The sequence below is a fragment of the Nothoprocta perdicaria genome, unplaced genomic scaffold (assembly GCF_003342845.1).
Source record: "Nothoprocta perdicaria isolate Ctin4 unplaced genomic scaffold, notPer1 scaffold_4, whole genome shotgun sequence".
Classification (NCBI taxonomy): Eukaryota; Metazoa; Chordata; class Aves; order Tinamiformes; family Tinamidae; genus Nothoprocta; species Nothoprocta perdicaria.
Genome location: NW_020455643.1, coordinates 4804837 through 4823528, shown reverse-complemented (window position 1 = coordinate 4823528; position 18692 = coordinate 4804837). Strand labels below are relative to the sequence as shown.

At 42.2% G+C, this 18692-nt stretch overlaps 1 protein-coding gene across 1 annotated transcript; it reads left to right on the top strand.

Moving 5' to 3' along the window:
• Nucleotides 1-2819: 2819 nt before the first annotated feature.
• NCEH1 (neutral cholesterol ester hydrolase 1) lies at nt 2820-17466 on the top strand. Its single transcript, XM_026045169.1, has 5 exons — nt 2820-3021; nt 10034-10262; nt 12173-12242; nt 14732-14903; nt 16028-17466. The coding sequence occupies exons 1-5, from the start codon at nt 2881-2883 to the stop codon at nt 16643-16645; spliced, it is 1230 nt and encodes a 409-aa protein (XP_025900954.1). The 5' UTR covers nt 2820-2880; the 3' UTR covers nt 16646-17466.
• The last annotated feature ends 1226 nt before the right edge of the window (nt 17467-18692 follow it).

Genomic DNA, 18692 nt, shown 5'->3' with positions numbered 1-18692 from the left:
CATTTCAGTTCCAACACTTGCATCAGCCAATTATTACACAGTCATACAAATACTGCTCAGTAATTGTAGCAGTGACAAGCAAAGCAGAACTTTCTGCCCAACAATCACTGGCTTTTTCCTGTCCTCCTTTTCAGTTGCAAATTCATGAGGTACTTGTCACATCCTGCACTAAAGAACACATTTCTTCTAGGTTTGGAAAGTTATTCTGCTTTAATGGAATCCATGTTTATTCTGCATTGTAGGTTCTGGAAAAGAAATGGGTGATTGTACCTAAAATTAAGAACCTCTAAAGAGCCACATAAAATGTTCTACCTGCAAAGAGCTGCATGTTTTACAGGTGAAAGGGATGCTAAGGTTTAATATGTGGTATGTGCATCACTTCTGTTAAAAGGTTTAAATAGACTGTAAGCTACATATTTTTTTCAGTATAGAAACAATATAGTCTTGCTATGCATATGAAAGGTAGCGGGGCATTAGCCTTTTTTGGGGAGAATGTATTTTAAAAAGTAGAATTACAGTCTCATTAAACTACTAGGTTGTTCTGATAAAACACAACTTAAGCTATCCTTTCAGAGACTGAAAAAACAGCCACATTTTAAGTAGCAATCACTTACGAAAATTGCACTTATTTCCTCAAAAAAAAAAACCCTCAACAACAAAAAATTGCTAATCTTTATACACCTAACATTTAAAAATCTTAATGCTTTTTAAAAAGTCTCAGAAATCCACCTTTTTTTTTTTGCCGTTCTTGTGTAAAATACAACACGCAGACAAAACTCGCCATACTAGGTGAGTAGAAGCAGTTACCTGAATACAAGTAGCACATGAATACAACATGTATTTAATAGCTAAATAGCTGCTTCTTGCATTAAAAGGCACAGAGGAAAAAATCCAGGAGATGAATAAATCATTATATGAATCTTACCACATCATCATCATCATCATCATCATCATCATGGGAGCCACATTAGGAAAGCTTAAGAACCCAGCAGAGGCCTGAGGAGAACCTGGGTGCCCTACATGGTCTCTTGAAGTTGGTGCTCTAGCAACTGTCTCATTTTTTTGGCTTCTGGATATGAGTTTACATAGGTAGACAATCCACTGGATATTTTGCAAGCAGTTCAGTTCTGGGGTTTGTTTTTAAGTTATATTTATCTAATAAAAAATGTGTACTATGTCCTTGGAGAAAAAAAAAGCCTCAAAGAACAACTGGTTCCATTTAGGCAGAGCAGAGCAGTAGTTTTCAAGACGGCAAGGGGAAGAGAGATCAGGTTCTAAATATGGGTATGTGGGGGGATCAGCAAGAACATGAGGATCTTCAGAAAAAAATCATCCACCCTTTGGCTTCTATTTTCCTGCATTTGTTCTCTCCCTCCTCTAAGCATCCCCACTCAGCAGACATTGTAGAAAATAAAAGAAATAGATGGGAGAGAAGGTTCAATTTATTACACTCAAGGATCCTGGAAATAGAGTTCAGGCTGCAGATGCTTGGGAAAGCGAGAAGAAGGGAGTTTGCCTGGGAGGAGGACACAAGATAAAAGGGGCAAGTGGGAGCACAAAGTATTACAGAAAAGAAGGGCGCAATATAGAAAGCTTGAGACCTTGTGAATGTCATCTTGTCCTGCTTTCTTGGCAAAGCTCAGTTCCTAACAACCATTTCACATCCGCAGTTTGCTCAGTATCTTTTGGTGAAAAGCAACTGTAGAAATTCAGCCTGCAGTTGTTACAGGTAAGATTTTAAGGTTAAGATGTCTGGGACATCTCTTTCCTCAAAAGTTCCAGACACGTTCTTCTGTTGCCTTTGCAATCAGTGATGTTTTACTTCAGTTCCAGTAAGGCTGACTTAAAAGCTGACCTTTCACTCCTCCTGAACTTACTTTTCTTTTATTACCATTTCTTGACAATTTTAAAAGGAAGCTGGTCGTTCCAGGACTCTATTTAAATTTTGTTGCGACTTTTCAATATGACAAACTAGTTTTCAAAAACAAGGTTTTTCTTAAAAGTAGTCTTCATTCTTTTATTTGTACTAGATTAATAATCCATCTGTATGTAGCTATTTAAATATCTGAATTTGCTAGTTAGGTCTGTGACTGCACATATTAAGTGACCATATCATTTGTGCCCAGACTGAACACACTAATATTTGTAATGTTTCCTGCATGATGCAAAGAGAAGAAAGTGCTTATGAAAAAAAGGAACTATTTAGGATTTTTTGTTTTAGATATGAGAAATCTTCCTTCTTTGTAACAAAATTTGTGTTACTGAGCTAAGGGGAAAAAATCCAATGCAAAAACCAATCCTACAGTGGGGATCAGTGAGCACTGGGGGTCTGGAGATCACCTGGGCCAAGCCCCCCTGCTCCAAGAGGGCCACCCAGAGCACGTAGGTTGCCCAGGGCCACGTCCAGATGGGCCATGAGGATCTCCAAGGATGGAGACCCCTCAACCTGGCTGCCAGCGCGTGGTCCCTCACGCCAGGGAGCAGTGTCCTGGTGTTGCGAGTGGCCGTTCCTGCCTGTGGGTGCGTGTCCATCACCTCCAGCCCCGCGCAGGCCCCTGAGCCGCCCCGGGCCCCTCGCTCACGGCAGCCAGAGCGGCACGCGGATGCTTCGCCCAGTCGGGCCGGGCAGCGGCCGGAGCCGATGGCAGTGGCCGGAGCCGATGGCGGCGGCAGCCGGGCCGGCAGCGCGGGCCTAGGCCCGGGCGGGGAGCCGGGACCCCCCCTCGGCGCTCCCCGGGGCAGGCGGAGCGGCGGCTGCGCGGGCACGGAGGCGGCGCGCAGATAAGGCCGCTGCCACCCCGCTGCTCGCCGAGGGAAGGAGGGCGGTCAGGAGGGAGGGAAGCGCCGGCATTTCCTCCGCGGCAGCCCGGCCCCGCCGTCATGAGGGCCACCTGGGTGCTGCTGCTCACGGCGGGGGCCGCCTTGGCCGCCTACTACGTGTACCTGCCGCTGCCGGGCAGCGTGTCGCAGCCCTGGAAGCTCATGCTGCTGGACGCCACCTTCCGCGCCGTGCAGCAGGCGGTAAGGGGGCTCCCGGCGGACGCGCTCCGCTTCCCGAGCCCGCGGCCGGGACGGGGGGACGATGGCGGTGCCGGCGGCGCCGGGGGGAACACGCTGCCTCTGGCCACGCTGCTCTCGTGTGCTCCGGCTGCGGGGCTCGGCGCGGGGCTGTGCTCAGCTCTGCCGCCTGCCCGAGCGGCGCCTTCTCCGGGAGCAGACCGGGGACCGCAGGAATTTCCTGATGGTAACTGCCCTTAGCCAGGGAGCTTTTATTTTCCGCTAGGATGGACTGATCTCCTGCAAGGACTCATAAGACGTCTTTAGGCCTGGCTAACTATTATCTATGTTGAAGTACTAAAAAGGAAAAATAAATGCGCTTTTTCCAGCATTTCACTTGCACTCTGAAACATACATGTGTATTTTAAAAGTGCACTTTGTGTGGTTGAGCCTCTTGGCAGATTCCAGGAGGAGTCAGGTGAATCCTTGGCCCACAATGGGTACTACAGGGCTGAGTGAGGATATGTGAGTGAGGATATAGCCGCTTATGTCCCTAAAGCAGTAACTGGAGGTGTGGGGAAGCACCAGGAGGCTGGACACCGTCCTGAATAGCTCCTCGGTGCAGGTAGGCCGGGCACAGGGCTGGACAGGCCATGGGAGCTGCCGGGACACGTCCTCACAGCCGAACGTGCCACCGAGTCACTCGGGAGTGACGGAACACACCCGGGCGCTTCCAGGGAAGGCACCGTGGGCTTGTCAGGAAAGCCATGCAAGGGTGACCATGGAAGCTTCACTCTCAAATAGAAATTACAGCTTGACATTCACGTGCTGCTAATGAAAGTAGCTGGACTGCAAGCTCCCACCTCATCCAAACTCATTGATAGAATGGCCGTAAGGGCTGTGATGGGTACCCAGGATGCTGCTTGCAAAACTTGCTAATATTTCACCCAGGAACACCTGAAACAAGCCCATAACCTCTAGCTGAAGGAGATCTATCTTTAGAAAATCATATGACCGTGACTCCATATATGTATGGTGCTGCTGGCTTGTGTGCACGTTCTGTTGATCGATGGGCTACGTGAGGGCACAGTCAGATGAACACTGGTGTCTTTGGAGCTTTGGAGGCTGGCGGATATCCCAGGATCTTCACTAGAGATCATAATCCCCGGATTAGTTAGCAGAGCAGGGCTCACCTTTGTGGCGGTTTGAGCTAATCCGGCCAGCTCTGCACATCATTCCCAGTTCCGTGGGGCTGGGAAAGCATCAGCTCAGCGGGAAGCGGGGGGTTCTAGTAGTCTGCAAGTCTGGCTTTAGAAATCAGCTTGCATAATGAGGACAGATAGCAACCACGGAGCAGTCCCTGCCATGTGTACTTTAGAGGAAGGCACAAGTGAGCATTACACGGAACCAGGAAACCGAGCAGGGTGTGAGAGGTGTCCCGAAGCACGGAAGAGGTGAGCCCTGGGGCGCTGCTTTCAGGAGACACACATATTCAGGAGTCTTTCCACCACTTTGAGGTAGCGCAAAGCCTGGAATAAACGTGTGCCGCGAGGAGGGAACCGGCTGAACTGCAGCTAGGACTGTCCAACAAGCTGGAGGACCTAGATTGTTAGAAAGCTTCTGTGTGTGCATGTGTTTAAATACACATAAATAAAGAGGACATAATAAGGTGTATGTCCTCTTGTAGAGCTAAGCTTCCCCTTTTTTTTCCAACTGTCTATCGCAACACCAGATGGTTCAGCATTTCTTTAAATGTGACCACTGAACTTTCCCCTACTTCTAGATATATTTTCAGCGTGCTATTTATTCCTTTCCTTTGCAGGTGTGATTGCAGACAGAAGACATATTTCTAAGTATTTTTATTTTAAAATCTCTGGTGTTTACTGTAACCTTGCCTTCTAAGATTGTGAAACAAACTTGAAATGCCTCATGTACAATTAAGCGGCTCTTGCTTATTCAGAAATAAGTATGCAGAGATATGGGCTGTTAAGCATTGCACTTTTGTGTGAATATATATTTACAGCAGGGATAATGTGTGATAATTTGTTTATTTTCTCAGTATACTAATTAGTCACTACCAATATAATATACTAAGGCTGTCTCTGTCCCAGTCAATTGCAAACTATTTGACAAGCTTGGAACTCAGGGCTCTGACTCAGGGCAAGATAAGTGTTTTAGGTGTAATTATATGATTAAAAATACATAACTCCTATGGGAGGCTTTCTGTTAGTAAACTTGAAACATATGACAAAAGGGGACTGCAATTAAGCTGCTAATCTTACGGGGAGAGGAGGGGGGGAGGGAAGAGATGAAGAGATAAAATATCTTATTTGAGGTCACATAAAATAGAAGATAATTTAGTTTGGAACTGCACATATACACATGCGGCACAGAACTTGAATTCGATGAAATTTGGGCAGAATAAACTCCTCAGGATTATAAAACTACAGGTTAAACCATAGGTATTGTTTTACTTTGTGTCCCTGTCAACGAGTATCTGAAGAAATAACTGTACAGCTAAGAGCAGGGCTACGCAGGCATTTTTCCATCTTTGTCTAACCTCTCCACTATCCAGCGTCACAGGATAGAGGACAGCATATATTCATTTAATGAGCCCTTCGAAATGGGCTCTTTCAGAACACGGCCATCCCCATACTTTTCCCGTACTTTTATTCTGATGCTTGGGAAGGGCGGGCTGATTTTTGGAACTAGGACACCTGCTACTGAGGATAGGGAAGGGTCATCAGGTAGGCTTATATGGAAGAAGTTGGGCAGTTGTATCGAGCACAAAAGTATCCTTGTATTTCTCCTCATCAGCAAAGCAAGTCCTTCCTGCCTCCCTGCTACTCGTTTCCTTTTGGAATTAAATCTAGGGCATGTGGCATTAGCAGTCAGGGCCAGGGAAAACAGTAATTAGTGCTGTGTCTAATATTTTAATATCTAGTCTATTTGTCCATCATTTTTTAGGGTGTGTGACTGCTAGACAGTGTAAATTATAGTCAGCCAAGTTGTCCATATTTTTGCATACAAAAACAGTCTTTGAATTGGCTTACATTAATCCTCTATAAACTATTAGGTGTGGCAGTAAATCTCACTGAAGTGGCACCTACGCAGAAAATGAGTTTCACTTCTCGCCTTATTTACAATAGAGACAAAAATTATTAGTTACGTAATAGAAAAACTCATCGTGGATGAAAAGATGTTCAAAACTCCAGATGTAATCCTTTTTTTTTTTTTTTGCTTCTAACTAATAAGCACTTTGTAAAATACAGTCTTTTGTTAGTTCAAAAAGAAATTAATGAAGCTTAGTGCACTTGTCTTGAGTGCTGGAGCAATATCTTTATAACACAGCGTGGAAAAGCTCATTTTAACATATTCTATACCATGCAGTAAGACAGCTGCATTAAGAAATAGTACCATAAAGTAGAGATTCACCTTTCAGCTTGAAAAACTATTTGAAATGCAGTCAAAACAAAATATTCTGCCTGCAACTAAATGGGGAAATGATCCTGTTTGGTTTTAGTCAGTCCTTATTCTTGAAAAGATACCGTAGTTGGCATTTGGGGCTGTGATGTTACACAAATGCACCCTGCAGAATGCTGCAGACCTGGCGACAGCGGCACTCGGGGTACCCGCATCTTCTTTTACGGGGCTAGTTTCAGAGGTTCCGGCCGTTTGAGTCCCGCGTGGGCCTGTGTGCGCCAGGCAGCAGGAATTCTGCGACTAAAGGTCACACATATGGGAAGCAGGGCGGTGTATGGGGCAGGATAGCACCCGCTGCCCTGGTCACATGAGGACAGACGCCCAAATGTTCCGAGTGCTGCTAGATATGAATAGAAATCAGCCACAGAAATGAAATTACAGACTGAGTAGAGGTTAAAGCTGCATTACCTGGCTGAGTACAAGTCTGCGTAGGAGGTAAGGAGTGGTGAGCATTCAGCATTCCTTATGTAATCTCCATCTGAGGAGCTGATACAAGATTCCTGATAATCAATGTGTCCCTGAACTAAAAGTGGTCACACTGGCCTCACTCCTCTGGCTGATCATCTTCTGCCTGTGTCCGGCAGCCCCTGCTGCTGCTCCCTGCTCAGCCGAGCCCGTCAGCCTGTTACTGACCACACTTCCCTCGAGATCTCCCTTTGGAAAGCAAAAGTACAGTCCTTCAGACTGATGCAGAAAAATGCAGCTGTCACAAGAGATTGACCCAAACTAAACTCTTACTTTCCATCTGTGGCTAGCAGAGGATTTTTTGGGTGAAGTGTGGACAGGATTTTCATCTTTATACTATCTCCTCCTTTCTTTTTTTTTTTCCTTCTCCCTGTGTATTGGTCTTCTTTTTCTGCAGTGCCTTAACTTCATAACTTCCCCCTTTTCCGCGTGTTTCCTCTTCCTTTCACTGTCTTTTATTATTACAGTGTGGTCTCTTTACCACAGATGATCACTCTTTCCATCTCCAGCACACACACTTATATAAAATATCATTCATATACATTCTATGTTTCATAGCCTGCAACAGTCCTGTATTGAGTCACAGGAAGAAAAGAAAAATCATAGAAAATCATGACTACCTGCAAAGATGAAAGCAGCTGCTGCTCACATGTCATTTCTGAATCCAGCCCAGCTGCAGGCTGCTCCCACCAAGGATAACCCCATTCTTTTTCCCTGCTCCCTCTTCCCGACCTTGAGTCACCAGCAGCTCAGTAAGCTGCCTGAGCTTTGTTTTTCTGTGTTTTCGCTGGGTTCCTACTCAGCTGAAGTTTGTTCTTCTGTGATTTTGATGAGCTCATCCCCAGCTGACTCACAGAGCTGCTGCTCCAAGGCTTCATGTGCACTAGAGGCAGCAGCAGAAAGGTGTCAGGGAAGCAAAGTCAACAGTGGAGGTCACGCAGACCCGTCCTGGTGGCAAAGCCATCTAGATGAGCTTAGGACAACCATGCAACACATCCTCTGCTGCCAGGAGCCAGATAACAGGGCACAACTGTGACTTGGCTTCCAAAGCCTTTGGCCCAGACTGGCTGTTGGCCTGCAGAAAGTGAAATCCTGCTGCCTGATAAATAGCGAGATACACAGATTAGATTCCAGAGAAACCAACTGATAGGTGCTTGGCAGAAAAACTGCCTGGATCTGTTCCTCCTGCACCCTGTGTACAAGATATTTCTTCCTAGGTGTCTTGTGATTCCTGGAAAAGGTGACATTGAACCACCCTTTTCATCCTTGGAAAAAGGTGGTCCATTATGGGGAGGAAAAAAGCGTGTGATAAGGTTGCAGATGGTCGCATTGCTGTCATGTTTAAAAAACAGGGCAAAACACGTCTTGGTAAACAACAGTAACTAGCCTTGAAACCAAAACATTTCTGATTGCAGGGAATGTGTGGTAATCCTGTCCACACAGACTGGAAACTAATGTGGGAGAAAACTTAAAAGGGAATGGCTGTTGCAAAACAGTTGGCCTGAACAATCTCTCAAAACCATTGTTTTTCCTGGCAGAATTTCTGCAATTGAATCAAAATGGTTATCTTCCCTGAGAAGCTCCCAAGGACATCCAAAGGAGCAGATCTTTAGCTGGGTCATTTGGTTGCAATCTAATAGATTCAGTGCCAAACCATTAACAGATGTATTGCTCTTCAGTTTTTAGAAAGTTGGGGCATTTCTTTTTACACATCTTTGCTTCTCTGCTAATATGAAAAGTTTGAGAATCTCCAGTTCAAGTTTGAAAGCTTGAACTGAGTTTTCCTATGGAAATTTTTAAGGAACGATGGGAGAAAAGCATGATCTGAAATACAAAATTACACACTGCCTTGAGAATTCATCATTTCTTGGTGCGGGCTGGATACTTTCTGCATTTTTTTTTTTATGGGGAAAGACCTTGCAGGAGGAAGAAATGGTATTTAATCTGTAAAGTAGCAAGCATTTTAGAACTTTGATTCCCACCAGACTATCTCAACAGGGCAACATTACCACAAGCTGTGCAGAAAGGAGTCACTTTTGTGAATTCCCCTTGTTCTGGAAGTGCATTCCCCTCCCACTCGCATGCATTTTTTTATACAGCACTTTACTGAAAACAAATGTTTCATTTTTTTTACAAATTATTACAGATTAGAGTACTGCATGTGAGAAACTAAGGAGTTGTTCCTGGTGTGGCTGTTGCAGGATGTGAGTTAACAGAGCGCTTCAAAATTTGCTTGTGCAGGTCCAGCTATGGCAGCTCCCTGCTCTCTGCAATGTGGGTGCAACCAGAGCAGTCCCCCCTGTCCGCTGCCTCGCTTAATTCCTGCTACCAGCACTGCACTGCAATAGCAACAGTTTATTTTGCATTGCAGCTCCATTGCCTTGACCCAGAAAGTTGCACAGAAGGCTTAGCTGGTTGCCCAATTTCTAGCCTGCCTTGGCAGGATTAACTTTGAGGTTAACTTTGCGAATGGGGAAGAAAACCCTTCTTTTTAAATGGCCTTTCTCAGCACTGCAGTGTGATCATATTTTTATTTTTTAAATCTGATCAGCACAAGGGGATAAAGTATTTGGAGCTTTTTAAACATTACTAACACCTTGCAGTCATTGCTGCCTTGAGGAAAGTGCTACTCTAATCAGTTTAGATTAAAGTAAATGGAGGCAGGACCCAGAATAAGTGAGTTTGTATGCTAGGATCTTGTGACAATGGCTCTGCATCGCTGCCCTCTACTGGAAACTTCCGAAGAGTTTCCAAAGTCCGATGGTAGAAAGCTCCTGGTGATGGTCCTCTCCTTCCAGAGGTGTCTTTCCAGAGGAAAGATCCGAATTCTCCTTCAGACTTGTCTTGATCCACCTAATGCCTGTGATTTGATTCCATATGACAACAGGGAATCTTTATGGACACAGTTTTGATATAACACAACTTTAAAAGCTCTAGAGATCTTCAGTAATCATTTTCTGGTGACCACTCTAAGAACCCCTATTCCTTTTTCTACCAACACCATCTTTTGAAAACTGTTCCATTAAACATCAATGCAGCGTCACACAGTCTGCTCTGAAGTAACAAAACCCTTTTTCATTTCTCCTAGTGCCACCTGATTCACTACCTGAGGCTCAGCCATCACTTGATAGTTCTGAACTATGTGATTGGTACTTTTGACAAGCTGAAGTCCGTGTCTTCGGAGCGCATTTCCATCACGGATGCTGTTTTTGATGGCGTGGAAGTCAGGGTGTTTGAACCTCCTGCAAAGCAAGATGAGACACTGAAGCGCAGCGTTGTTTATATCCACGGAGGAGGCTGGGCCTTGGCAAGTGCAAGTACGTGTCTGCCTGTAATTAAATTGAATTCAGCTCTCTTTTCTTCGCAGCAGGAGAAATCAAAAGCTGCTTTCCCTGCTAGGGATGGCAACTTTGCTTAGACATATCTGCATGCAGGAGTAACTGCATCCGCTCTTGTAGATCAAATGCAAGAAGGGAGGGGAAAAAAATCACAGCACACAGTAGAAATGCTTATCTCCTCAGGATGTGAGCTGTAAAGGAGCAAAAGCTTATTTTCATTATATCCTCAAAGGACATATAGCTTATTGTTTAAATTGCTGGGACTCTTGGATGAGTGTGCCAGTCCCTGTTACCTACAACAAGTGCTATGGTAGTGTGCAAAGATTGTCCTTGGTGATGAGGAACCAGGGACAAGTTAACCCCATTTTCACATAATAATTCCCAGAAGAATGTGCTGAAATTGCTCAGAATTGCATGTGTCAGCATTGCTAATGTGCAGCTCCTAACACTTACCTGGGGACACATGCTGCTAAGTACGGAATATATGGGCAGCATGATGAAGGAAGCTCCTAGAGGTGGGTACCAGTCACTCTGTCTGGCTCCCCTCAGGAACCACTCCAGGCACCTGCAGAAATCAACCTGGAAAAGAGAATTATGACAGAATTAATTTGGGAGCCACAAACATAATCAGAGAGAGTAATTTATAGCTATAGAAAATACGATAGTCATTGATTCTTCCACATTGTATAGAATGAGGAAAGTCTTGGTGAAAGGAAGGGTATGTAGTTCTCCTGCTTCCTCAAGATCACAGTCAAATAGGAGACGTTCCCCTCTGCCTTCCAAGCTGCTCCTGACACATCATGAAGCCAGTGCAGCACACATGTATTCTGAAAGATCTGCAGCCTCATCTATAAAGAATATTCTGAAATATTTCAACAACAAAATCTCTATTGACTGCAGTTGGACTATGCATGTATAAGTCTCTTAGAAAATAAATACCTTTAAAATCTGTCTTTCAAGTGGTTTTGGGAATCCCAGTCTCTCTGTCCTGTAGTTGCGGAAAAGCAATTAGAAATATTGCTTGTCACTCTCTTCCTTCAGAGAAATTAAGATTGGGGTTCAAGATGGATTTTCTTAGACGTATCTAAGGGTTGCTTGTTAAAATTCTGCCCTTTATAAATTTCATTTGCCCTGTAATAATCCGCAGAAGACTGTAGCTCTGCAAAAAGTTTTCATTGTTGTGCTTTTGTGGATGACTGTAACTCAGCAATGTCAGACATTAGGATAATGTCCAAGTTAACAGTTCCAAGATACAAAAGTTAATGGCACAAGCCTTACTGCTAAATAATAAATTCTGAGGCTATAGATACATTAGAAAATGCTTTATGCTATACTGTATTTGATAGTACCAGGAAACAATGATTAAATAACTGGAAAGGAATAAAATTACAGAAAATCAGTGCCCGGATAAATAGGATAACAGTGATTAATTTTCCCTTAAATGAGTAGTTCAATTGACGTTAATAGGGCAACTCATTTGATTCAAAGCAATTTTGAGCCCAAAGTATATGCTTTAATAAAATGAACAACACACAGTGACTCATACAATAGGAGTGCCTGGATACTAATGCCTCCAGGCCACTGGGTAGCTTAAGTTTAGCCTAAGTGAGAGAACTGCAATATGTGGATGAAATGATAAGCTCCAAGTCGCTGAGAAACAAATGAGAAAGAAAGTATTAAGGCTGTAGGACTTCTGGACTTCTCAAGGCATGAATTATTGTTTCTTCTGCTAGAACATGTATTTGGAACTCAATTGCAAGCTGGCCTCATTTACTTTGCTTATATTAGTATGATGTATTTATATTTTCTGAGACTCTTTTCCTGTAGCTTTGTGAATTACTGACATAAATGGACTCATATGTCACTAATGCTATGTCATTTCATTCCAGGAACAAGTCTTTATAACAACCTCTGCAGAATTATGGCCGAGTCTCTCAATGCTGTAGTTGTCTCAGTTGAGTGAGTAATTTAACATTGATAAGTAATTTTAAGGAATTTAGCTGTAATTTAACTCTTTTGGTTATTTGCCAATTATTAGCCATTTGGTTGCTTTGGAAAACATTTTTCTTTATCAATATGGTACTTTTATCCTTTTAAAATGATAACAAATTAAAACTGTATCAAAAGCTAACTTGGATTTCTAATTATTGTAAAGCTTCTTTCAGAAGGCAGACGTGTGGAAACGGGAGTAGAACTCTAATCATCTGGACAAATATTAAAATGCAAATCCTAGTGCATCTTGCAAATGTGGCTACCTAAAAGGAGTGCAGCTAAATCCTGAAATGACTCAAATGACCTAAGTTATGATTCTGTAAATACTTATCAACCTAAGAAACAAAATACATACCCAAAAGAAGGCTGAGTTACATCTGTCTTCATCTCCCCAAGCATCAAGAGGGCCATTTACCCTCCTCAGTGGCCAACTCCCACTGCTGCAAGATGTATTAAATATAAAATACTGCAAGTTTTTCTATAAAGCAGTTTCTAAGTCATACTGAGAAAGGGTCTGCAACATAAAAACTAGCAAGTGATTTTAGCATTGCTCTTAGCCAATATATGCAGTGGAGTCTAGTAGTTTCCCACTGTTCTCTCAGTCACACACTGTTCCAATGAATTTAACCTGTGTAATTTAATTTAACCCATGTACTCTACTCAAGAGCAGGAAACAAGAGGTGCCAGACAGTAAAGAAACAGAATTGCTTTTCTGACTAGCTAAACAATTCCAAGGTTAAATGAATAGATAAATAAATAAACTCTTCCTAGCTACCTAATGACATTACCTGGTTCGCCCCAATGTGATTGATACTTTTCTCATCCTTAATTGTCAGCTTTAATATTTTAATTCACAGACGCAATCACTTGATACAGCAACTCAAGTTTCCTACTTATGGCTGATTACATACCAAGTTCTGTGATCAAATTGTAACTTAATTATATGGAGTTGATGTTACCACTGCAAAATTAATTCTAGAATACTTTAAGGGGTGTTTTTTTTTTTTTTTTTTTTTTACTACTTTGGTATTTATCAGTAGAAACAATAAAAAGTAAAAAACAGATGTTGGCCATTTCAGACAAGCAGTGATCGCAATATTGGAAAGTTCCTTATTATTCCTTTTTCTTGTTTATGGCAGTGTAATACCACTATTATTTTCAGAGCTGTTATTGTTTGTCTCTTCTCCTTTGCCATTATGTCTCTCAATCAAGGATGTTGTACTCAATTAGTGAAGTCTAATTTGATTTCTCATAGGTTTAATTGTACATCTCATTTCATGATCTATACACAATCTGTTACGTATTTTTGCAAGAAGTTCCCAAAGGCCTGTCTCATATTCTCTTGGGGCTACAGCTGTACATAGATTGCTTGCTGAAAACAGGACAGAGTAAGACTTTGAAACATTTGTTAGCTAAGTTTGAAATTTCTTTTGCATATGTGATGCTGTTGGCTTAGATTTCGAAAGATAAAATAATTTGAACCAGAAAGCTGGCTTTTGTTTTGCCTCAGGAGTAATGGGAAGCAAAACATTTCTGACAAAAACTTTCTTCATTTGAAATGAGAAACATTAACTTGTGTAAAGATTTGCTTTCTGTCAAGTTGACAATAAAAACTATTTTGTCAAAATATTCTTAATCAGCCCCACTGAAAATGTATAAAGTCCACTAAGAATATAAAAAGCCACAAACAGAAGTGTGCTTGACATCATTTTGCCCAGTAACAATTCCTCTGTTATGTACGATTTAGTAAATACAAACTGACTTGTCCCACACTGTTATTTAGACACTGAGGAAGCCCAGTGAGTGGGACTGTTCTTTTACCTATCTGTGCCTCAGTTTCCCCACCTCTGAACTAGGTGTATTTTTGCTTGATTCCTTGATAAAGAGTAGAGTTATTGAATGTGTTTTGTTAAGGCAAACGGGTAATTACTTCAGTTCCTGGCTTTTGTTCCTTCCCTGGTATATGGACATATGCTCAACCTCTACTGAGAATACATTCAATTTGGGCAACACAGAACTGTCTCATTTGAATCTGTTGGGCAGATATAACTTACTCTCCCACATGCTGGTTAAGGTGGGGATTTGGGGCTGAAAACAACTGACTACAATGACTGCTTTGCCAGAGGTATTTTAAATATTCTTTTCTTTTATATAAACAACATGATGAAATCCTGTACTGGGAAATCCTAGGAGAGTGCTGCACAATTTTATGTTATCTCAGTGTTATTCCTGTCTAGTTGGTTAGTATTCATTTTTCTGAATTAGAATATTGATTACAAGATTACGTCTCACATTGGTATACACATCTCATATTTTTCCTGTAGCATTTATCCTAATGAAATAGTTATTAGCTGACGAACTATATATCAGATAACTATTATCTATCAGATAGATATGAACCTGATAGAGAGGTATATTCATTGTAATGATTGTCTCTCACATCTTTTCTTCCGTAGATACAGGCTGGTACCAGAGGTGTGCTTCCCGGAGCAATTCCATGATGCTCTTCGTGCTACCAGGCATTTTTTGCATCCTGACGTCTTAGCTGAATATTCGGTTGACCCCAGTCGTGTTGCAATTTCTGGCGACAGCGCCGGAGGGAATCTGGCTGCTGCAGTGTGTCAGCAGGTAACAGGCAGTGTCTCACACACACTCACTGCGGCGCTTGCAGCACAGAGGCTGACAGGGCGTTTGTGCTGCATCATCACAAGGTGACGTGCCAACTTGAGACAAAATTGTAATGCTCGCTATGGAAAGCCAGCATCTAGGTATTTACAAAGGAAGATGAGTCAATTATATATGAATCAAAGAGCTTTGCAGTGTCTTACTGCATTTATGAATTGTTGTGGGCCAAATTTTAAGTGCAAAGCTAAAAGCCTTTTCCTTTTTATCCTATTTGTTGGTGAATACTGTATTTTCCTGAATAGATACCTGGATAAATAGCACCTAGATGCATAATTTATCAATTTATTTTCCTATTTTGCAGGTACTTGTCTTAAAATTATGTTCTTATTTCTTTCAAATACAAATGAAGGATAAAAAACATATAATAAATGAAGCCAACTCTTCTGTTAAATTGCCTTCCTATAACATTTTGAATTTTAAGGAAAGTCCTTTCATGTTTAAATGTAATCTCAATTTAATCTAGTAAAGATCGGAAAGGCAGCCTGGGGCAAGTAATAATATTTTCATGCTTGAGTGAAATACTATTATAAGCTTTTTCATATCATCATTAACCATTGGTGATAAGAAAGCTGATATCATGTGCAGGCAACTAATTATCATGACAACCTTGCAATATTGAATTAGGGTGAAAAAATTAATAAGGGACAATTACACTAAAGGCTTTAGTCTTGACGACTGATAAACATAATAGAAACGTGTTTTGAAAACCTGCGTTCCTGATTTCTTTGTCTGATGCATAATATTTGAATCAGTGATATAGGATTGCTTCAGGGAAAGATTAAATAAGCTAAGAATCTTCAACCTGAAAGAAAGACAAAGTTGGGTGTGATAGAGCTAGAAATCTAGAAGAGAAGAGAAACAAGGTTCATAATGGCTATCACTTCGGTACAAAAAAAAAAAACAGGTTGCATGTATTTTGACCAAAAGAGCAACATCTGACAATTGAGTTGTATTAGAGCAGAATTTGGCCTGAAATATGTAAAATGGTTGCTTGCATAAAGATCAAGGTTGATACTGTAATGCTGATTTTCTAATAATCTCAATTCTGGCCTATATTCTTCCTGCAGCTTAGCAAAGAGGAGCATTTGACCGTCAGACCGAAACTGCAGGCCTTAATTTATCCAGTCCTTCAGGCATTTGACTTCAACACACCTTCGTACCAGCAGAACATGAACATGCCTGTTCTGCCTCGTTACGTCATGATAAACTACTGGATAGACTATTTCAATGGTAACTATGACTTGGCTCACTCGCTGGTGATCAACAACCACACTGCTCTTGACGTCAGCCAAGCTCTGTCTTTCAGAGGGCGCTTGAACTGGACATCTCTGCTGCCTTCCTCATTCAAAAAGAACTACAAGCCTGTAATACAAACTACAGGCAAGGCTGAAATCATCCAGAAGTTACCAGCACTGCTCGACGTACGAGCAGTCCCACTGCTAGCAGAAAATGAAATTTTGCAGCTACAACCAAAGACCTACATCCTGACTTGTGAGAATGATGTCCTGAGAGATGATGGGGTGATGTACGCAAAGCGGCTAGAGAATGCGGGCGTGGAAGTCACACTCGACCACTTTGATGACTGCTTTCATGGCTGTATGATATTCACCATTTGGCCTACTGATTTCTCCGCAGGAGTTCAGACCAGAAACAGCTATATAAAATGGCTGGATGAAAACCTCTGAGGAGAGAGTCTCTCCAGAAGACCCAGGGTGTGCTGCTCATGTCCACTGTTGCAAGAGAACGAACAACGACAAAGTGCACTTTTCTAAATTCTGACTTTATCCATTCAGCTGCAGTTACAGGGGGTTACAGACCACTAGCTACAACATTCACTAGCTTATTGGCCTTTCCAGGCAAAGTATTTTGTGAAGTACTTTTCAAACTTCTGGTTTTTTGCCTTTTTTTTTCCCTTCAGATGACACAAGCTATTGCCAAACGAACAAATGTTGAGCAAGGAGATCAGCATTCCTGAAATATTCTTAACTGGCCGAGTTAAAGCACAAAGTTTGTGGCACAAAGGCCATGATTTTCAAATGCTGTGATATAAAGCCAAACACCCACATCCACATTTGGATATGTAAAAATAAGAACTGAACTTCAGCAGTGTTGATTATTTGGATGTTTAACATGGGTTTCAGTGTCGTTTTTTAGGCACAAAGAGAATTTTAAATTCAAAAAAAAAAGAAAGAAGTTCTCAGGCAGTTAAGATGATAGACAGGTAGACAGGTCTCTTAGCCAAATATGTGACCAGCTTTGGTCTTTGGTCTTCATTACCTTTTGGTTATTTATATTTTAAATAAGCACAGGACTAATATATTTTCCAAAACCATATTATAGCATACATAGGTCTGAAGTATTATGTATGCATATAGTATGAAGTATTGTGTGTAGCGGTGAACTCAGGTTGCTTTTGGGATCTTCAAAGCTGACCACTTATTTGGCTAATGATTGTGACTTTGTTTAAAACATTAGTTTCATGGCCTCCTTAGAGAAAATACTGAGTGTACTAAAAATAATCTGCTGTGTGGGTTGCACTAATGTTTGTAATTAATATTAGAAGTTTTTGTTCACTGGCTTTTTTCTGTGTTCATAGTGTTTAGTTCATTATATTTCATGCTTCCCGGAAGGAAGGAAGGAAGGAAGGAAGGAAGGAAGGAAGGAAGGAAGGAAGGAAGGAAGGAAGGAAGGAAGGAAGGAAGGAAGGAAACAGAGGTGGGCTATAGTGTATAACCTGAACTTCTCAGCTACACCATGTCTCTTGTAGAGTGAAACTAAATGCTAGGTAAGGTGACCTGGCTATTCTGCAGCAAATCCTTGCAGTTTGAGCCAGTCTCTCAAACTCACACAAGCAGGACAGGGAAGCGAAACCACTTACGACAGGATACCCTGTCCAGGAAGTTTAGTGCGTGCAGAGATGAGGGTCTTGCCAAAAGCCACGTGTTTGTAGGCAAAGCTGAAAGAATGGCAGTCCCATGGCTAAGCGAGGAGATTCAGCTCGCCCTGGGCTTTGCCACAGGCTTCCTGCAAGACCCCAGGAAAATGGTGTAATCTCCATGTGCCTCGCTTTCTTCTTCTGCAAGAGAGGGGGCAGATACTTCCTACCTCACAAGGAGTTGTGAAGAGAAATGCACAGACTTTAATGAAGCACACTGGTATTGCGGCAGCTGGCAGGCACTGGACAGGTCCCTTAGCCTCTGACTTTTCATCATCTTTTAATATCTGGCTCAGCATAGCTTGCCCCTTGACAGATGGTGCTGTTACACTGCTTGTTCTCTTAGGATGTTAATTAATTTCTGGGATGGCTCGTCTGAGAGGACACTATGGTAGTGTTTTTTTGGTTGTCATAATAACCAAAAGAAAGGCAGTTCCCTTGGGGTATTTCCTGTGGCCAGGTTCTAGAAAACCTTTTCAAAAAGCACCGGTAGATCTAACTGGCTTCTGTAAGTCCACTCTCACTGGTAGACAGATAAGCAAATGACTTTGCTGAACCACTGCTTCATAGACACACTAGGATTGTATACATTAAGAAGGGGCACTACAATGAGGGGCAAGGCCTCATTGTAGACCCACTTGTGCTCATTCAAACTATTTTCTGAGCATGGCTTCACATGGAGGTCACAAGCTACAGCTTTGCCACCACTGGCCCTGATTCTTCTTCCATTCAGATCATTACAAAGACTCAGTGGGATTAGATCAACTGGATGACAATTTAAATCAGAACAAGTTTGG